The sequence below is a fragment of the Lutjanus erythropterus genome, chromosome 1 (genome assembly GCF_056507025.1).
Source record: "Lutjanus erythropterus isolate fLutEry1 chromosome 1, fLutEry1.hap2, whole genome shotgun sequence".
NCBI classification, from domain to species: Eukaryota; Metazoa; Chordata; class Actinopteri; order Lutjaniformes; family Lutjanidae; genus Lutjanus; species Lutjanus erythropterus.
In genome coordinates this window covers 19,261,077-19,283,298 of record NC_139317.1, presented here as the reverse complement: position 1 = coordinate 19,283,298, position 22,222 = coordinate 19,261,077, and the positions used below count along the sequence as shown (strand labels likewise).

The 22,222-nt window shown below is 41.5% G+C and overlaps 1 protein-coding gene across 2 annotated transcripts in view; it reads right to left on the bottom strand.

Annotated features, from left to right (window-relative positions):
- Positions 1 to 411: 411 nt before the first annotated feature.
- The window catches only part of ankrd11 (ankyrin repeat domain 11), a 133,217-nt gene continuing 111,406 nt past the window's right edge, over positions 412 to 22,222 (bottom strand). Inside the window, exons 5-14 of one of the 2 annotated variants that reach the window (XM_084715899.1) lie at positions 16,460 to 16,633; positions 15,199 to 15,399; positions 14,945 to 15,087; positions 14,311 to 14,458; positions 9,733 to 14,179; positions 6,926 to 9,632; positions 5,951 to 6,049; positions 5,426 to 5,569; positions 5,221 to 5,313; positions 412 to 4,862 (exon numbers count right to left, since the gene is read on the bottom strand). In XM_084715899.1, coding sequence (XP_084572025.1) covers positions 4,677 to 4,862; positions 5,221 to 5,313; positions 5,426 to 5,569; positions 5,951 to 6,049; positions 6,926 to 9,632; positions 9,733 to 14,179; positions 14,311 to 14,458; positions 14,945 to 15,087; positions 15,199 to 15,399; positions 16,460 to 16,633 — 8,342 coding nt within the window. In that variant the 3' untranslated portion in view covers positions 412 to 4,676. The remainder of the gene's footprint in view (positions 4,863 to 5,220; positions 5,314 to 5,425; positions 5,570 to 5,950; positions 6,050 to 6,925; positions 9,633 to 9,732; positions 14,180 to 14,310; positions 14,459 to 14,944; positions 15,088 to 15,198; positions 15,400 to 16,459; positions 16,634 to 22,222) is intronic. The other variant, XM_084715907.1, reaches the window with a different exon arrangement.

Here is a 22,222-nt window from a genome sequence, read left to right as displayed (position 1 = left end):
CATTTCAATGATTCATATTTTGTTGCTGCTAATACAAGAGAGTGATAGAAGGCATCTAAAAATGAAAATCTTAAGTTGTCAGTTCATTTGCTATTGGTTATATTCATATAACAAGTCTCCATATACAGATCTGCTGATCAGGATTAGTTGAATTTATTCTGAATGTGCTTGATCTACAGATTTGCTTATCTGTTCCTTTGTATAATAAACTAATCAACAAGTGGACAAGTGGAGTGTGATAAACATTTACTAACTCATCCCTGAGCTGACGTCTGGGGCTATTCAACACACCAAAACGGAAAAGTTAGGGTTATAGAGTCACTTCATGAGGCTTTCTTTCACATGCAATTCAGCTTTTACATCATGAGACAAACAATATAAACTCTAAATCAAGAACCGGAGGACGGCTGGTAATATTTCAAAATTTTATTAACGAACATAATCTCTGAGGAACAACAGCAGTTCTCGCGCTCTCTGTACATGCAACTGTAGAAAATAACAATTTAGAATTTTTACTTTTCAGTTTTAGTCTTTTTTTCCCATCCATCCTCATTTTCAGTTTCTCGCGTTTTTATTTTTTTATGTCTTTTTTTCTTTTATTTTTTTGCAGGAAATCAACAACAGCTAGAGGTGAAAGTACTGGATTTCTGTTACAGCACTGACAATAGCATCAACAACCCCCTCATATATCCCCACCCCACCCCTCTTAGCTGCTCCAACAATATGTACACAAATAAACTACATTGTACAAATAAAAAAATGTTACATTGTTACATCATAATCACCTGCAGCAAGCGCACTCAGCTCGTTGCTGTTAGAACCCCACATTCTACGCAATTTTTCAGACTAGTACAAAGAGGAGGGTGCAAAACGTCCTGGGAGGTTTTATTTACAGAGCTATGTACAGTATGTCTCTTTCACGCATTACAAGGAGGAAAATTTACACAGCGGAGACCAACTTCAACTCAAAACATACCACAGGTGTCAGAAAAAAACAAAAACAAAAAGATAATAAATAGGTTATTTCTCACCATTTAAAGAGTAGTTCTCCATGCTTTTTATTAGTCATTTTCCACTCTAAAAAAGGAACAAAGAAATAGCTACAGTCTGGGTTTTAATTAAAAAAATAAAACAAAAAACAAAAACTAGAAAAAAAAAAGGCTTGAAATCGTGATTCTATAGAATGAAAAAATAGCAATTATGTATATTTTTTATGTCCAGTAAGAAAAAACAACAAATAACAAATCTAAAATAAACATTATGAGTGAATGTGAGGAGAGTAGAGGTAATATGTTGCTGACTGAGGTGGTGCCAGGCTAGCATCTGTATCACCACGGCCAAGTGCTCTACTGTGCATCTGAGGGCTGATGTGTGTTTGTATTCAATTTATTCAGAAATCACTCTTTTTGTGAGGAGGAGAATCAACGTGGATGGAGGTGTTTAGTCTATTGCTCTGTGCAGCGGTGTACCGCAGACCGGTAGGGGAGAAAGAAGAAATCGCCTGTCAGTTGTGTCAACCATCACCATTTCAAGCCTTTGTGGTTCAAATAAATGACTGATTACAGAATTAAAAACCAAGGCAAGGGCTTAAACCGTTTAAAAAAGGTGACACATGAAACGGAAACACGCACTTGATGTCTTGTAAACAATAGTGAGAGGGTGTGGTCGGTCAGGGCATAGTAACGGTATACATTCTGCTCGATAAGCAACGTGATTGACATGCCACTGGTGGTTTATGCTTTTTACAGGAACAAAAAACCCCTAAGATAAACACAACAACATTCAAAACTACACACACTGAGCTATAAAACACACAAGGATTCTGTGAACAAAAGACACCCTTAACCCTTGTCCCCCAAAATGGTGTAAGAAAACAACAAGATAAAAACAAAAAAAACCATGACAAATAGGGGTTTAAAAACCAAATGTTCTGGCTATTTTGTATCCAAATATGTTTGTATATGTATACCAACCAGGAGGTGTTTTATCTCTCGAAAATATCCAGGACTATACATCTAGCCACCTTGTCTGCACAGTGTAATAGCAACAACCATTGCACTTGACTAGACATACCATACACAGCTATGCTGACTGACAGTGTGTGAATAACTTAAGAGTTTCAGATAATATTGCCATCAGGATACATGAGCAGCAGCCTATATAGTAGGTTGGGAAAGCTCTTCAAAACCCATTAAAATAAAGAATTAATATCACAAATTAATCAATGGGGGTTTTAAATTGAGGAAAATTAAAAAAAACAAAAAACTATCAGCATTAAGCTATTTCTTTCCCCTCCACTGTTTTGTGTTAATGTCTGTCCACTTTTTGGTTCATTCTGTGAAGATTTAAGTCTCGTTGACGGTCTGCTTGGGCCTGACACAAATGCCACCACACAACAGAGTAATATGAGGAAATAACCTAACATTTAAAATCCCTGACAACACTATAGCCAAACCCCTTGTAGATTAAACATTGATAAAAAAGGCTCATGTGACTATTAAGCCTGTTATGATTCAAACTGACTGAAACTGATCGTGAGTGTTGTACTGGAATCACAGAAGGGAATTAAACTCCCTAATAGGCTGTAATAAAATTGAAATATATTTAAAAACACCCATTCAAGTGAAAGGCCACAGGTCTCATGCAAAGCCAAATACAGATCTGGAGTTTTCTGACACACTGGCGCCATCCAGTGGTTAAAAGTTGGTACAGCACCTAGAAAATAAGCTGCTCTCCAACGTTAGACAAGGGGCAGACAGACCGACAAAAACAAACGTTAAAAGTCAAAATGGAATGAAACCTTTTTACTGTGAAGAGCAGACGGAGCATGTGCTGAAAGACCCGTGTCCGGTTGGTTTTTGACGGTGACTAGAAATGAGTTCAGTCTGACTTTTGTAAATTAAAAAACACGGAAAATTAATTTGAAACCATTTTACATTAATGTGATGGTTTTGCTTGTGAATGACATCTCTCTAACTTTCATCCCACCCATATACATCTATGTGACTTTGCCCAACAATGAGTACATTTTTTTTCACTGAAAAAGGCATTTTCTTGGTTCGAATTTTTTCAGATATAATTGTGTAGTAAAGCAATGAATAATAATCCTCTGTCTATTCTTTAAATAAATCCTCAACAACTATTCTGCTACATCTGAGGGACTATATGGTGGTTGGCCTGTGGGAGGCCGGTTTCTGTTCTCTGTCAGCTATATTTGTGAGTTGTGGTGATCCGCGTCCAGGTGAGTTGCCCTATGTAAATACCTGGACTGAATCTATAGATGGGATCATACAACTGTGCACTGGAGTCTTTCAAATACTGACAGAATCATGTACACATTTTGGCCCATGGATATGAGGGGGGGAAAGTGCTGCCCAAAAGTGAACTGTACATAAAAAGATACTTTTTATTTCTTTTATGTTTTTTCTTTACACTTAACTGAGTGATATTACAGTACATAGGTTATTTACAACTGTGCAGTAATGTGTGGCAAAATAAATTATCTAGAAGGCAGCAAGAATACATTGGTTAACGAATATAAAAACTGTACATAATTTACGGAATACAACTTTTTTTCATTTTTCTTTTTGTTTTTTTCCATTAAACTAATATTGGCTCTGTAGTGTTTCAAGTCACTTCCTCAGAAACAATGAAATGCCCAAGTAAAGAAATAGACAAAAACAATATTTCTCTCCTCCTGCCAAAAAGCACGATTTCTCAATAGTCTCTTTGAATCTCAACATTCGTTTATGTTTGTTTGTTTCTTCTGGTTGTCCTGTGGTGTTTTTTGCAGTCCATGGCGGTCTGATGTGTTTGTGTCGGAGCAAGCAGGGTGGCTGAGGAACACTCCGGTCTGTCCTCAGAGATCCGTGCCCGTCCTCTTCTTGTTGTAGCCAGGCTGAGAGGCTGCAGGGTCAGTCTCTTCCTCTCAGACACTGGGCCCTGACGTGCACACACATCGCTAACCCTCGGCTGTGTTCCAGCCTGCTGTGGGCTCTGTCGCACGACTGTTTAGCTCGGCTTGGTGCAGTGTGAACAGAGAGGGCGTCCTCTGGGTGTATGGTCTTATAGCCCCAAAACCATCAGCGGCTGGCTCTAGGTTTCATCCCAGGTGTCTTGCTGTAGATCCACGTGATGCACCACGGCTCCGTTGACTTCCTCTGGGTCAGCGCTGGAGTAGTTCTCCCGGCCCAGCAGGGGAGGCTTCTCCTCAGTCCTCCCTCAGGACAGGGACCACGCTGTTGGGAGAGCTCTTCTCTGATACCTCCTCCCAGCGGTGGGTCTATTGAAGCAGGGACCAAAAACGAACTCAGAAAATATATCTCTGTCCCCGTCTCACCGTAACTGAGCACTGAGGAGTTTTGTCCCGACATCAGAGCCTCAAAGCAAAAACTGTTTCTGCTTCTCGCACTCTGATCAAACAAAAGCGTAAAAACCTTGAGGATGAAAGTGCAAGTTGTGTATTTTCTTTTTCCCCAGTAAAAACATGTTTCCTTCTTCACGGAAGGGAATCGAGAGCAAGTTTTTCACCTTTACTCTTTTTCTATAGAATATAATTTTTTCCTGTCTAAAGTCCTCTTTCAAACTTGCTAGCCCTTTCCATTCGTTCGGTTCAACGAAGTCTCTTTGAGAAGAAGTGATTCAAAGTTTGCTCTCTATCTTGGAGCATAGGTGTGTCATGCAGGCAGCAGGACAAAGTCATCGTTGACATCGACCATTGGCACGTAGAAGGACGGCACTTCGTTGACACAGAGGGACTTGTGCCCCGCTGGGTCCAGCTCCTGGACCTTCAACTGCCACTCCATCCTCTGCACTGCGTTGAGGGCTGCTGCCTCGTGTTGTTGCCGCATCAACAAACATGTCTGGGGGAGGAGAAACCGAGAATAAATCCACTTGGTACAGACACAAGGGTATGGTAGCAACAGGTTTAACTGAAAGGGATTCTTTGACTATGAATAAGTAGCTCATACAACCTACCTTAAAACAATCCAGTGTATTACCTAGAGTAGATGGTGACAGCATGCCCCCCACCCCATCCGGAGAAGCAGCAGGAGTATCGACAAAGGACTAGTGTCCTACATGGGTACTCCTGCTGCTCCTCTAAACTGGGGACATGCTGACCAACCTCTACACAAAATATGGTACCTCATACAATCCCACTTCAAAACACTTCCCCTGTAACTAAAGTCATAACAGCACATTCAGAATTGTGATATTTACCTTCATGCGGTCATATTTGTCATCCACATCCTGGATCCAGGAAATGAATTGACGAGCATTGAAGCGATCTCTCACAGATTTATTCTCATCACCCTGAGAACATAAAACAAGTTACAATGTAGATTAAGTAATGGATTAATTGGCTCTGTCTGATAAAATCAGTTATAATCGACCTGACACAGGGATATATTTATATATTTCCTACCTGGCTCTCTGATGGCATATTGTATACTTCAGAGTCCAACAGCATGGTGCAGGCACTGAATGGAACAGCCTGATTGGCTATTGTCCTTGCCGCTCTGCAGTGGACCCTTAAGACCTCCTGCTCACATGAAACAATCAGCTTCTCCTGTGGACATTAAGCAAAAGAGAGAAAGGAAATCAATGTTAGATATAAAGTTGGACATCAGGCTGGTTGTTGAGGTTAACGGAAATGATCAACAATGCTGCCATGTATGTTTCACAGAAATGGTTGCTATTTAATTAGAGAGAGAGCTGAAATAGATTTATGTCTGCAATTCACTCTGATTCAACCAAGGAGTAGTGGGTATGCAGATTTCACTTCCATTTCTATTAAAAACAGGCTTTGATCTTTCATCAAAGAAGTGCTCATGGCGTTCTGAGAACATGTGTATAGCTATATGTATGAATGCAGGGACAGGGAGTGAGCAACGAGTGAGTTAAGGATAAAGAATAAGCCAGAAAATTATCCAAAGGGCAAATTTCTTACCCGCTCGATGCTGTGCTGCAATCTGAGCTTCCCTCTCACTGCCTCCTGTTGTCTGAAGAGCTCTTTCAGAGGTTCTGACAGTGATGGAGGTGGGGCAATCTGATGAGGAGAAACAACACAGAGCATTATTTTACCTTCTGACCTCAATTAAAACAGAACATAAAGTATAAAAACAAGCTTTGTTTACATTTCCACAGTATGATAGAATGTAGAGTGCTTGCACCTATGTCACAGTTTGGTCAATAACCCAGATGCACTGCCATGTCTAAACCACAAAAGTTCAGGAAAATGTGTGGAAGCTGCTAAAACTTAAAGAGAAGGGCTTGGTCTTCATTTAACATTTTGAGAAACTAAGATTCTTAGGTAGTGATGATCCCTGTGAGCTGGTTCCTTCATACTGAAATGACGACCCAGTTTAATGGTGTGTGGACAGTGAGAGGGACAGTATCAGCTCATTAATAATGTGTACTGTGGAGGCCAATGTAGGTGATGAACTAATTTTTACATAATAGAACTTTAAATATCTAAGATTTTTAGGATTTTGAGTCTGATAGTCTACTAATAGAAATTTTAAGATCAATATGCTGATCTGTCATAAACAAACAACTAAACCATCCATCTTCAACCAATTTATTAATAGTCAGTTAATTAACTAGTTTATTTTCTTGCAAGCTTATATTTTGTTTACGCAAATTATTTTAAACAATAATAATAAAGAACAGTTGCAAGTTCAGTTGTGTTGTTTATGTTAAGTACCTCCAACATGGCTGACCACCAGATTGAAGCCAAATTTCAGGCAGGATGACAGAGACTGAATGAGAACTTTGACTTTTGTTATGGCTTCGTACCCTTGATACTATATTTAACGGATATTGTATTGTTTAATGCATGGTACTGAAAAAGTATTGTTAAAACAAGTGTTGATAATTTTGACAACCTTAAGGAAAAAGTCAGAAAAAAGACTCAATAACTTACAACAGGTATGTGAAGCTTGCTGAGGGGCTTGCCATCCAGCAGGTAGGAGCCAGTGTAGGTCACATATTCAGCGTAACACTGTGGAGCCTGTGGGGTGATGTAGCACAGAATCTTCCTCTTCTCCTCAATCTTCTTCCTGATCTGCAGGTACTCAAAGTAAGGGTTGGAACGGTCACTGTGATAGGGCTCAATGTCGTCCAGCTTGATGGCGTTGACTACTACAGCCAAAGTCTGTTGAATCATTTCCCTGGTCTGCTGCATGGCTGTGTTAACCAGCTGGACCTGGACTTGCTGCCCAGCAGAACGTGGAAATTTCCTCTTCCGTGGGTGCTGGGTCTGAGCTTCCTCATCGTCCAAGGGAGGAGGCCGACCTTTCGGCGTCTTATTGAGAACAACTGGCACAGGAGTTGTCAGAGAAGCAGGTACAGACACTGCTGGAGTTGAATTAGATGCAGTGGAGGACACACTAAGGACAGATTCTTTGTCTTTCTTCAGAGCTGTGAGGGAGGAGGCTGAGGTGGGGGTTGGGGTTCTAGTAGGAATCGAATTAATGCTCACTGCTGGACTGGTTGTTACAGGGGTGGCCGGGGCTGTTGAGGTTATTATGCTGGAGGTAGGAGGGACAACGGCAGCAGCAGCAGCAGAGGGATTGTTCTTGGCGCGATTGCGGGTCATCCTTTGAGGAATTTCATCCACCTTCTTGGGGACATCTACAGGAGCGGACACAGTGGTCAGGGTTACCGGTGTTAGCTTGGTTGTGGTCTCCTGAGTGTCTGGTAGATCGACTGTACTGGAGAGCGTGACTGCCACTGGGAGCTGAGGAAGAGGACTACATGACACAGGTTCTGCTACGGGCTCAGGCATCTCTTCCTGTCTCACCTCTGGCTTGACGGTAGACACTGAATCCATAGGTAACTCTAACGACTCAGTGAGGGAGTGGATCGGTATGTGATGTTGCTGACTGGCGTCTGATTTCACAGATGAATACAACATGTTGGGATCTGACTCATCCGGTCCTCCGTAAGGTCCTTTTCTTTCCAACATGCCACTCTGTTGTTGTGTAAGAGACAGAGAGCTGTTGACTGGCACACTCTGAGGCTCAGGGTCCATCTCTTGAGGGAAGTTCGCATGTGGTGATGGTACAACCAAGTCTTGACTGGCAGGTTCCCCTAAACCTAAGTCTCCAGCAGGGCATGTCGTCTTAGCCAGGTTTGGTAAGTCCACCTCCATTACATCTGGGTCTTCTCTTTCTGTGATAGTGTGTCTAATGTGGGGCGACACAGTCTTGTTGTGTTCAGCTAGCTCTGGGTCTCGAGCCTCAGCTTCCTCTGCTTTATCTGGTAGCGGTAGGTCCGGCAAGGAGAACGGTCCCAGGTCATCCAGTTCATCTGCATCAGCTGAGAACGGGTCTGCCCAGGGCACCACAGGCTCAGGGCCCACAGCTGGAGCCATGTGACCCTCAGTGGTAGCACTGAAGCTGTGTGTGTTCTGTCTGCTGTCTGGTTCTACACATGTTGACTCTGTGTCTATTTGGTGATGGCTTTCCTCTATGCTCGGCTTGTTACATTCCTGGAAGAAAGACTCTAGCCTATTCGAGGATGATGAGGTGTTTAGATAGTTGGGTTCCCCATCAATGGCGGTGTCAGGCCTCTCTGGAGACGGGATGTCAGCCACAGCCTCCTTCTGCTCATCAAAGTCCTCTGGGTCCTCTTTGTGCCACCTGTTCCAGGTGGCATAAGGGGGTGTGACAGAGGGGTGTCCAGGCAAATGCTGCATTTCATTGTCTGAATGAGAGTATGGACTGGTTATTTTGGAGACGGCGGCCTCTATCTCACCATACGTCCTGTGAGGAGATTTGAGGTCCATATCAGGGTTCCAACCCATGCCATGATCGAAACAGTTCTCTCCATGGCTGGGTGCGGAGTGTGCTGGGGAGATCTGGTGGACCTCTGGATCTTGACGGTCTGGAGACTCAGCAGGCCAGTTCTTCCTCAGAGGGTCCTCCACTTGCGGGGAGAAGGAACATGGCTCCCTTGTTTGTTCCGGCTCCTCCAGTGCACAGTGGTCTCCGTCAGCTCCCTCATCCAAGTCACCCATATCATGTTCTTCCTCCTCATCTTCCTCCTCTTCTTCATCCTCCTCCTGCTCCTGCTCTTCAGTGACAGAGGGAAGATCTGAGAGGACCAAATTCGGCTCGCTGTGGTGAGGCTCAGAGATGTCATCGATGTCCAGGGGTGGCAGAGCAGCTGGAGCTGGGGTCGGTGGCGCAGCTATGTCGAAACAGGGCTCCTGGGGGTCCGGCCTGTGAACTGGTGTAGAAGGTTTGGGCAAGAAACTGTTGTATTCAGGAAGGTGTTCATTACCTTCAGTACCAGCAAGAGCCGGTGCTGCCACGTCTGGAGTGGGATGGGCTGGCTCCCGCCGAGGAGACAACATTCTTATTGGGGAGAAATATGGAGATGGCAGACACTCTAGCCTATCCATGGTTGCTGATTTCTCCTCTAGACTTTGGGAGGAAGGTGATGGGTTAAAGTCAGCTCCTGGATCACTCTGCTGTCGAAGGAACTTGTCAGCCTCAGCCTTGAACTCCTCCTCCAGAGGCCTGCGGACATCAGAGGACGCAGAGCGACTGACAAGTGGCAGTTGGAGGTTCTTCGCAGGGGTAGGACAGGTGCCCTCCTGGAAATTCTGGGAGTTAGAGTACCTGCTGGGTGGACAACAGAAAGAAATTTGAAAATATATCACATTAAACAAAGTACAAAACACTTCAAGTGATCTAAACAATAACCCAATGCACGTTTAAATACCTTTCAAAGAAGGATGGCGAGCAGGCATTCATTGACATGGTCATAGCTGATGAGTTCTGGCAGTCCAGCACATCCAATATGTCAGGGTAATCCTCTGCACTGCAAGATGGGGTACGTGGAGTCTGCATTACTTCTTCAAAGCTGGGGCAGGAGATGACAGATGTTGGTGTGGGGACACCAGTTGGCCTGTTCTGATCTGGCCTGGGAGAAGCTGGGAGGTTCTCCTTCATTTGGTGGCCAGCTAGCCAGTCCTTAGAGTTTTGACTGTCAGTAGGCTGAAACTTCCTGCCAGGAGACATCATCTGCGCTGGGAGACCCACATCCTTCTGCTTCTTCTCTTTAAGACCAGTCTCCAGGCTGTTGGATTTCTTCGATAGCTCGCTGCGGTTTTTCCGTACTTCCTCTGTGGTTGACTTGGTTTTGTCCTTGAGTTTCGGGTCCCCTGACTTGGGTCTCAGCTTCTCCATCTGCTTCATCCTTTCTTTATGTCTCTTGTGACGCTCTTCGATCTCCTGGTCTTTTAGACTCAGCATCTGGCCAAAACTTGTCATTTGATAATCACCGTCCACCAAGAGTTTTTCACGTGGACGATTATCTTTCCGAACTGTGTCTTTGGACTGAGCAACCTTTTCATTTTCATCCTTAGCCTTAGATTTACTGTGGTCCATTCTGTTGTCTTTGTCCAGTGCATCCCGAGTTCTGTCTTTTTTCATGTCAAATTTAGGACTGTCTTCTTTTGACCTGTCTTTCAGAACGGTGACCTGTGGGCTATCTTTCAACCCTGACTTCACATCCTCTTTGGAGTGCTTAAATGACCCAAAGCCATCGATGTACTTATTTTTCTCCTCCTTCATTTTTTCTTTATGTTTCTCCTTTTTCTTTTTGTCCTTCATCCTGTCACTAATGAGACCGGTTGCTTTGTCTTTGTCCTTTTTGGACATCTCTTTTTCAAATTCCAATGTTTTATCAAAGTCATCTTCACCGTCTCCCTTACCTCCATATGGGAATGTGTAAGGGTCTGCCTCTAAAGGCATGGGCTCTTTTTCAAAAGGTAGGCTCTCTCTGCATCTGTAGGACTCTCTGATCTCCTCTGTCTTGTCACGTTTGTCTCCTTTGTCCTTCTTGACCTTTTCTTTGTCCTTGTCATGGCTTTTCTTGGACGAAGATGAGGAGGAATGTCGATGCCTCTCTTTCTCTCTGAACTTGTCCTGTGGTGTAGATATGGACAGGGAGTCTTTCCTGTCCTCGGATACATCGGTCAGGCTGATGGAGTCATAGTAAGTAGCGATGACGGGCTCATAACCTCGGTCAGTGAAACTGTCTGAAGAGATTTCACTGTTCTTGTCATTGGAGTCATTCTTGTAGTCGTTCCTGGCTTCTTCCGCCAATTTTTCTAAGAGGGACTTTTCATTCTCGCCACTGCCTTTTGAAGGTTTCCTTTCCTTAGGATGGTCCAGCTTGTCTTTATATTTGCTTTTTGTCTTTTCTTCACTCGTGTCCCTTTTGTCCAGCAGCTTCTGCTTATTTTTCTTGTCTTGGTTTGAGTCCACTGACATTCTGTCTTTTCTCTCCTTATGCTTCACTTCTACAGAGTCTTTCTTGTCTTTGTTGTGTTTCTCTAGGGAGCCTTTCCTCTCTTTACCTGTGTCAAATGTGGCCTTTTCCTTCTTCTTTTCTTTGTGTTCTTTGTCCTTCGCTTTTTCTGTGTTATGTTTAGCCTCTGCAGAAGATTTTCTCATTTTTTCTGAGGGGAAGTGATCCAGCTCATCCTGGTCAGGTGTTGAGTCTTTTCGGATGGAGTCAGACACAAGTGCAACACCACCATTGTAACTGTCCTCATCATCATCACTTTCATCAGTGAATATGTCTGGTACATACCACGTTTTCTCACGGATTTTCTCAGGTTTTCTTTCTTCCTTCTTTACCTCTAAAAACTCTTTCTCCCTGTCAGTGTGTTTGTCTTGAGATGCTTTTTCTTTCTTGTCCTTGGTCTGTTCTGAAGACACTTTTCGATCTTTGTCTTTGCCATGAGACTCTTTGTGTTTGTCTTTGGCTCCCTCCTTCTTGTCTTTGGTGCCCCGGTCTGCATCCTTGTCCTTGACAGTTTTTTCTGTGGAGCTTTTCTCGCCCTTATCCTTCTCCTGATCAGCTCCTCTGTCTTTTGTTTTCTCTTTGTGCTTGTCAGCTTTTGTCTTTTCTCGCTTTTCCACTCCCTCACCCTTCTTTTCTTTCTCCTTTCCAGAGTGGTTTCTTTCTCTGATATCACACGATTTGCCGACAGCATCAATGAAGGTATCACTGCCATATTCATCTCTTATAGATTCCTGCTTGATTTTTAGGTCCTTTCTTTCCTTCATGAACTCGTATGAGTCTTTACGGTCTCGACTGCTTTCCAAAGAATCTTTGTCTTTCTTATCTTTGACTGTTTCTGTGGATTCCTTCCGCTTCTTTTCTTTTTCAACAGAATGACTTGAGTTTAATTTTTGTTTTTCTGACCAGTCTTTTTTCTTTTCATTTGTCTTCTCTGAGGAGTCTTTGTCTTTCTTTTTAGAAGTGGCATCTTTGTCTGATCTTTTCTCATTATGATCTGACTTCTTGTCCTTGACTTTGTTTTCTTTCCTCCTCGTCTCCTCCTTAACAGTCTCAACAATCAGTTTAACAGAGTTGTTGGCTTTGTATTCCTTGTACTCTTTGACAGGAGCGTCCCAGCTGTCATCTCCATAAAGGGAGGAGTCAGAGGACATCTCGGAGCCCCATCTGTCATGATGGTCATCTGAGGCACTGAGTTTTGTGTCGTCCAAGTTGAGGAAGCGGTTATTAACATCATAGCTTTCATACTCAGACTCCTCCTTCTGTGCTTTATCTTTTTTACATTTTTCCTTCTCCTCCTTGGTGTTTTTCTCCTTTTCCATCTTTAAATGCTTTTCCTCTTTCTGCTCACTTTTCCTGTCTGCCTTTGAAGATGACTTCTCCTTGGACTTTTTCTTTTTCTCCTCTTTGTGAGCCTTTTGTTTATCCTCCTTGGGCTTCTCCTTCTCCTTTGCATTTCTCTCCTTGTCAGATTTTACAGGCTTCTCCCTCTCCTCCTTATTTGCCTTGTCCTTGGTGGAGTCTTTTGTTTTCTTATTTTTCTCCTCTTTTGCTGTTCGATGCAGATCTTTTCCAGATGACCACTCTTTATCCTCGGACTTGCTTTTTGATAGCCTATCCTCCTTTTTTGAATGATCTTTTTCATGTTTCGATAACTTGACTTTGCTCTCAGCTGGCGATTCTGACTCAACAATTAGGGACTTCTGCCTTGAATCATCAAAATCAAATGAGTAGCTCTTGACAAATTTCTCATTCATGTCTTGATTAAGCACTAGACTAGGAGCCTTGTCCTTTTCCTTATTTTTGTGCTTGTGCTTCACTTTATGCTTTTTCAGGACTTTGCCGTCTACATCGGCTTTGGAGACTGCACTGTCTGCATTGGAGTTTTTGTAGAGCTCAGAATTTTTCTTCTCTACTGTATTACTGTGCACATTGTTATTCTTCTTTTTGTTCTCCTGCGCTTTCCTCTTAACTTGTTTTATTGACTCTACACTGGAATCAGCAGAGGAGTAGTCAGACTCACTGGATAGTCTCGTTCTGACTGAATCTGAGAGAGAACTGACGTCTGACCATGTAGGAGATGAGACAGTCTTCCAGCCATCTGTCCTCCACTGCTTTGGATGCTGTTCTGCTAATGATGGTACTTGTTTCTGAGAGTTCAAGTTTCCATGGGAAGAGGAGGAGGATGCATTAAAGCCAGGGGATTCTTTCAGGCTCGTTGCAGAAGAGTCCTTTATACTATTTGAGCCCTTATCATCCTCACTCTCCATGTCTCCACAATCAGAGTCTGATGTACAGAATTTGTCATTGACTTTGCCAAACCTGACTTCTTTACTGACATTATTTTTACTCTCCTTCTTCCGCTTCTTTTTGACTTTATTCTTGTCTTTCTGTTGTTTAGAGCTCATACTGCCAGAGTCTCTTGTCTTGGTATTTGTTTGCTGGGCTTGTTGCCGCGGCGTAGGCGCCGGTGTGAAACACAACGTCCTATCATCCTCGTCTGAACTGTTACTGTCAGAGATGATCCGCCTGACAGTTTTCTTTGGTGTGAGCGAGTTGCTTTTGGAATAAGTTTTGACCTCCATCTTGGGTATGGAGATGAAGCTGTTGGCCTTGCTGATCGAATCCTTGCGGAAGTCTTTTTTCAAGAGGTGTTTATCGTCCACAGGAGGGACGCGCTCCTCCTCATCGTCCTCGTCAAATTCGTATTCATCTTTGACGGGTGTGACAGCAGATTTAGGAGGGTCCATGGTTTTCCCTTTCGACTTCAGGCCCTTCTCAAACTCCGAATCTGTGTTATTGCCATCGACAGAGCTGGATGGGGCAAATGAGGGGGCATCTTCTTCCTCTGAAGATTCTGTGGAGAGTGAAAAGAGGAAGAATCAATACATGTTGTAATTTAACACATACAGGCCCATCTTCACTAATAACCTACATGAATTTTAACAGTCAGGTAATTAGGTGCCTCAAAGATTTAACAATGCATACCTGATGAACTTTCTTCACTTGAGGTGTAAGTGCCTTTCCCCAGCAATAGATTCAGCATAGTTGGAGAATTGGCAACCTTCAGTGGCGTTTCACCTCTCCTGTTGCTTTGCCGTGGGTCACCTCCATACCGTAAAAGTAGCTTAACCACCTGAAACAAATAAAATATAATATTTAACATACATTACCATTCAAGAGGTGATATTACCAAATTGTCATATGTTTATGAATTTAGAGGTCAGATGTAAACTTATTAGCTTCACAGTGATCATTTGATCATCTGAATGTTCCATGGATAAACTTGACAGGCAGTCAAAGTAATGATTTGATTAGTTTACTTTTTCAGAAACTTATGATAACATCTTCTATGTGAATTTACTTGTTATTTTGTTCTTTACTAGGGATACAACTATATCAAATACTCAAATGAAAGAGCTATGATACAATGCTTATCGCAACATTAAAAATAAAGAGATTGATAACTTTAAAAAAAGAATAATAAAAAATTGAATAAATGCTTCGTATAAAATGTATTCTTCCTTTAAACTCGCTTAACTAACTTAAATATTTTTGTTATAACATTGAGTGCATTCAGACATGAGCTGTCTCTACTGACTATGCATTTTTTTTTTTTTACCTTGAAATGTCCATTGTTGGATGCATCATGTAGAGGGGTGTCATCATCCAGACCCTTGGTGTTGACCTCTGCTCCGGCTGCCAGCAGCTGCTTGGCCACATCGTAGTACCCCCTGTTGCACGCCTCATGCAATGCAGTCCAGCCTGAACATAAAAAGAATTACTGTGAGAGAGGTGTATGCAACATATGAATGGATATACAGTACGTCACTACATTCACAAAGACAAGGACAGTCTATGCAAAAAGCCTCTTACCTGCAAAGTCTTTTACATTCACATCAGCTCCCTCGCTGATGAGCTCCTTGATGCGGCGTACCTCTCCACGGATTGCTGCTCTGTGCAGCCGAGTCTCCCCTCTTTCATTCCGTTTATTCACTTTGTCTTTGGTTTTAGATGCAGAGTTTGGCGTTCCCTTCTGACCCAGACTGGACTGTGACTGATGCTTTGGTGTTGTGTCTGTAGGGAGAAGATGGACACGTCACTTCAACAACAGAACAGTTTCTTATGGCACATTTAATTCTTACAACTTGCTTTTATCATGTTTACTTTATACCACTATGAATAACAGTCTGCTTGAAGTGCTTGCAGCCAGAAGGGGGCAATGTTACTCTAACAATCAACAGCAGAGTGGTTGGACCTACTTCACTTGAGCTTATTTCATCACATTTACAAGATTAAACCCAAGCCTTAATCACATTTACATTATTGAGTTTGCACAGCTATTGTCCCAAATGATATTTGAAACGCACTCACTTAATCTATGTCTATGCCTTCAGGCATGCAACAAAGGAATTAATATATAAATAAAAGTCGCTATGCATTGGTCCTCACTAACCATATCTGAATGTCAACTGTAAGAAAAAAAGTATAATGTTGGAACAATAATCTTATTTTAGGTATCAAACACATTTAGAGCCAAATGACTATCTCCAAAAAATGAATGTACCATTTGAAAGGACATAAATAAGAAGTAAATTTGATAAATAATCATCTGACAACAGAGAGGATATTGCAAATATCAGATAACAAATAAACAAAAACAAAATGCTTGCAGGCCCTTTTCACTTGGGTGTTTGTGGTGATTTGACTCTGCTGAGATTGCACCACTGGTTCCAGACTAACAGAGAGCTGGTTTCATTTCCTTTCACTACCCCATACTGTATTTAAAAAAATCCATTACTGGACTTTTACTGATGCTAAGATAAAACAACCTCTTTCTGACTGACAGCACAAGTTCGCATTGCAGCTATAATAAGAATTAATGTGGATTAGCTTGTATAACTAGATTAAAATTAAGTAACTGGTCCTGTCCAGAGGGAGAATATGACTTAAATATGGCAAAAACAGCAGGCAACATGGTCAACCTTCGGAAAATAAACAAAAACAATTAACCCCATGCTTTCATTGCTCTCCCACACACACACAACCACTGTCCACATATAAAGCTCCCTCCCATCCCTCTTCTCTTGTCCGCCACCCATCCACACAGGACGTGGCCTCCATGATAAGCACGCACCTGGACTGTTGACGGACTCCTCAGCTGTCATTTGCATGAGCAAGGCCACCTGCTGCCGCTCAGAGAGGGGGTACCCAGCCCGGATCCCTGGCATCCCCATTCCAAACGGCAAGCTTGCCTTCCGGGTGTTGGTTGGCTCCTTTTTAATACGCTTCCGCTCTGGACCTGGTTTCTCTGTAATGAGAATGACAAGAGAAAAGCGACGTTAATCTCATTGCGTTGCAGAGATACACTTTCCTACACATTCATTCAAGCACGCAAACAAATCTAATTTACTTAACCTTACAGAAGGGGAGAGTAATAGGTGTTTTATTATTGTTATACCAATGAGAAACATTCAACATTATTGTGAAATTATTCATTGTGTTATCTCTCTCTTGTTATGACTACTAAAAACAACAAGCACTGACAGGACCACTGTGTAAGACTTAGTGGCATATTGCAGTAAGCATGCAGATTGCAAACACCTTGGCTCACAGCCCCTTCAAAGCCTGTAGGAGACCCTATGTTGGCTGTGAAAGCTGGTAGTATTGTTGGGCTACTGTAGAAACATGGTGGTGCATAATGGCAGACTGCATGTAAATGGGCTTGTGCCCTCTGTTGATATAAACTAGGGCTGCAATTAATGATTTTTTTTCATTGTCAGTTAACTCATTGATTATTTTCTCTTTTCTATTAATTCATTAGTTGTTTGGTTAATAAAATGTCAGAATATGGTATAAATATTGATCACTGCTTCGCAAACCCAAAAATGACATCATCAAATGTTGCCCACAACCCAAAGATATTCAGTTTAAAGTCACAAAGGAGACTTTTCCCGTACAAATTACTCAAACTGATTAATCGATTACAAAAACAATTGGCGATTCATTTAATAATTGATTGATCATTGCATCTCTGATATAAACTCTCATTCTAAGGTAACAAAAACACTGATCCATGCCCATCCATTCTGGTGTCTCACTGCTTACTACAAAAAAGACAATAAAGAAAAAAGTATTCAGTTTACAAAAATATAATAAATCGTGTTCTCATAGGCTTCCCTCTCATTTAGAATTCTGAATAAACCTCGGTAGACGGAAAAAAAAAGCTTGCTTGCTCACATAGTCCATACTGTACATGCAGCCCAGTGTGTGAAAGGTTTGGTGGTGGTGGTGGTGGGGGGTACTTTTGTCTTATTACCCAGCTGCCCCTGAGGAAGGGAGGGGCTAACAAGCAGTGTGTTTATGTCTGCTTGTCTGTCTCCAAGCCAATCAGCCTGAGTCGAGAAGAGAGGAAAGAGGGTGTGACTTGGCAGAACCACAGTTATTACGAAATAGTTGGTTTACATTTCAATTCAACGTGGCCTTGCCAAGGTCACCACATGCCTGCCCGCCTGCCAGGCTTACTGGAGACACAGCGCTACTGGACAAAAGCAGCTGCTCCACAAAGACACACCCAGTAATTATTTTCAGTGGCAGCATACCATCTGATGACCCTTTCAGAGGGTAAAGCTACACATGACTGCAACACTTCATCACTGAGGGGCAACAACTCCCACGGCAAGAGGACGCTAGCAACAATGCAGACTGTTACCACAAAGAGAGGAATAGAAACAGCACATTTAAGTGTGCATGAACACAGACACAGTCACCAGAGCTTTAGATGTGTCTCACTGTGTGTGATTTCTTTGGTACATTTCTCATTTCAAGACTGGCTGCATTGCTGAGGGCCACAAACACACAAGTAAATAAGGCTCGAAGGAAGCATGGCGGCTCACACTTCCGGTGGCTGAAGGCTTTCCAGGAAAAGATTTTTCCAGTCGCCAAGTACAGAGCTGATGAACTTTCACTAACATCTGTGAACACTTACAGCTAATGTGCCCCCACCCCTCTTTGATACACTCTCACGTTCTCCAAAGCATTTGCCATTTAGACACATTCCTTCTGCTAGAACTTTACCAGCAGGAACCACAGAAGCAATCCAAACATGTTTTTTAAACAGCAGAACAGAGAAAGTGCTACGCTAGCTTTTCCAGGCTTAGTTTACAAGATGGGGAACCAGGAAGGCAGTTACTACCCTGATGCACAGATGTAGAGGACTGCTTAAACAACGTACAAAGCCTCTAATACAAAATTCATCATCAGTGGCAGCAACAGGCCTGTTCATCACAGACATGGATCACTCTCCCTGTAGCACAGGTCTAAATGCATACCAATCGAGCAAAATATATGTATATATAAAGCTTGTATCAAGAAAATGCATAAAATATATACATTAAATTCTTCCCATAAAGCCAACAAATAACATATAAACATATAGGCACATATTGGCTACATATATGCCGATAAAAATATAGATTGATATAAGTGATAGGCCAATATCAGGCCAATAATATCAGTTGACCCATAAATCTGTCTGGCTCTAGATTATACCATCATAAAAAAGTTCACAAAACGATATTCACCACAATATCAAAATCAAAGAAAAACGAAGGCTTGAAAAAAAATGTCCTTAACAATAAATCTGATGTGGACAGCATTTTTTGTTTATTGAAAATTTGTTTTTCTCTTTTAACTTAAATGCTTCTGCTTTTTAAAGTAAAATAAAATAAATGCTGAACTAAAACAATGCAGCAGTATTTCAATAAAATAAAATGAAAATAATAAAATAGTTAACAATGTAATATCACAGTAGATATCATCACAGTCCAGTAGGATATTGACTGATCAAGATGAGCTTTTGATTTCAATGATCAAAGTCGATAGCACAAGCAGCAATTCTGTCAATATTTCTTCCCTCCCTAACCCCACCTACTCGCAGTCTGGTGTGTCCAAAGCCAAAAAACAACACTAATAAGATGACAGAGCATAGCTTACAGGCTGTTATTTCACATTTGACGCCATGCAGACTATCACAATATAGCTATATGGAATTTGCCATTTAGCTAGGTAAAAATGTCAAATTCTTAACCCTATAACTACTGCCTGCAAAGATGTGAGTGAATTAGACAGGATGTCGTGGGAAAATTACTTATTTATAGCTTATTTATAAAGGCAGGGGTATGATTCTGCTTTCATAAGGATTGTATTTGGCTAATCATGCTGAGAACCTAAGGAATAATGTGTCTCGAAATGGTTAAGACAACTTGATTGAACAAGACTGTGTCCAATGTCTGCCTACAACTTTTCATTATCACCTGAACCGGAAAAATACAATGTGGATTATTGAATTACACAAATGACCAAACAATTGCACAACATAGTGTGCTTGCTCCCATAGTATGTATTTCTGTTGGATGTCTATTTAGGGAACACTTCTGGGGCTTTTATGTGTCTCAGTAAAATGATATTACTCAGCTTACAGACAGGCCTGAAACCTTACTCTCCTCCTTACTGCCTGAAACTTGACTAACAAGATAAGAGAAAAGGAGGATAATAAAAAAAAGAAAGCATGCTTGCTAAGGATAGCCACGCATGAATAGCCTGCCTACCTGAGCCAGGGGAGGGGACCACATCAAACATAAATGTCTTGGTATAATAGAGGCAGAGTTTGATTTGGCAGGCAGACAATAATACAGTGTTAACTAATGCCAAAACAAAGAGACTGTCTGGTTCAGTTAGACAACAGAATCCACAACAAGAAGAACCACTCCAACCAGCTTGACCAGGTATGTTTGTCCGTAGCACGTTAGAGTGAAACAATGTTCTGCTTAGGGACTAATAAAAATTGCATAAACAGGAAGTGAAGGGAGAAGAGGCAGGAAGTGGCCAACAGGATGTTTTGTCAATGCATTGCATTGAGCAAGAGAGACTCGTAAATTTATGGTATGAATACAGTGGGGTGTGTGATGCTCTACCTGTCCTCTCTGTCTAACTGGCACATTTGATTAATCAGTTAAGCAGTGAGTGTACAGCTTCTGTTCTTCTCCACTAGTTTTATTCAGAACCAGAATGAGTCTGGGAGACAGAAAAGCAAATCTCTGTGTTGTAACCTGCCAGGGGGAATATATGTATAGGACAAAGATTTGCGCAAACCTCTGTTTCCCTTTTGCAAACCACTCAGCTCACACCTTCCTTAAACGTTCACAAATCTGACCATCATTACTGTGCTGCTCCAAAGACACTGCTGCAATTACAATTAATATCCTATGAAGCTGCAAAAAACAAACAAAAAAAAAAAAAACAAAGCAACTCACTTTGAGCATGTTACAGACAGCTGGGAATCTAAGACACACAAATGACTTAGAGCAAGTAGGCTGAATTTGTTTGGCCAGTGAGTTTTGGCCTTCTGCAAATTGTAAGTGGGAGTTTTCAAACCCCAAAACAATTATTCACAAAAATGCTTTGCAACAATGTGTTCTAGATTAAAACGTTAAAGGTGCTGTATGGCAGAGATGCTAAGTAGGGATGAAACTAGAGTTACAATGATTGATGAAATATTATTAAACTAATTGCCAAATATTTTGATAATTGATTAATCAATTTGAAATTTTTAATGGAAAAAAAGCCAAAATTCTCTGATTCCAGCTATTTAAATGTGATTATTTTCTATTTTCTTTACTCACTGATGACAGTTAACTGAATACCTTCTGACTGTGGGCAAAACAAGACATTTCAAGACCTCACCTTGAGTTCTGAAAGACACTGATTGACATTTTATCACTGTATTCTAACATTTTATAGACCACACAACTAATCAAGAAAAATAATCGACAGATTAATTACCTTTGTAATTAATTGTAGTAGTTGCAGCCCTAGATTAAACAATTATCATTTTCACAATAAACCACAATAAAATTCCCAGTAATGACTAGTATTACCACTTAAATTTTAATAATCATGATAATCATGTTTAATTATTGCACTCTGAAAAACTAATGGTAAATACTGCATGAAATGTTGCATGCACAAAATAAATAATTAATTGACTGACTCAGAGCAGCAAGAAGCAGCAAGCAGCAGCAGAAATTATTTTTCACCTTGGGTAAGAGGTGGCACTTATTAGTCACAATTTAACACATAAATACATTAGTGCTGCGACTAATGATTGTTTTCATTACTGACGAATCGATTAGTCCATTTGGTCTTTGCAAAAAAAAATAAATCGCACAAATTACTCAGAGCCCAAAATAACATCAAATTGCCCACCAAGCCACCAATCCAAAACCAAAAGTTTTCTCAGTTTTATCATCTAAAAACAGAGAAAAGCAGCACATCCTTACATTTAAGGAAGAGGAGACCAGTCAATAAACTTGTCAGTCAATTGACTAATAGATAAAGCAACTTAGATAAAGCATTTTAGCACTATATGTCAACAACAACAGATCAGTAGTAGGTAAACGTAATTTAACCGATCAGAGACTGATCAGAGAAAATGAAGGGGAAGAGTGAAGTCACTGGGTTGCATTTGTCTCATTCATTATAGAATGATAGCTGTATTTCATAACTATTTACCAACCGAAAGAAGAGCTAGACCATGAAGAAAAACGTTAGTTGTGTTCGTATTGCTTTGGTACCTCAGTGAGGATGGAGCTCTTCACAAAAACAAACCGAAGTCTCTAGTTGTTTTTACATGTAAACAGCATTTTCAGAATTATCAGTGTGTGGGCGTAGTCTTAATCTGATAAAAATTATTCTACCATCTATCCCTGAAGTCTGACTGTTGCTGCTGTAGATAGTGGTGGTGAGGAGGAAGAGGGGAGAGAAGAGCGGAAGGAGGATGACCTCAGGAAGGAGGAATGCTGCTGTCTAGCACTGCTGTCAGGAGGAGGTCAAGGGAGGC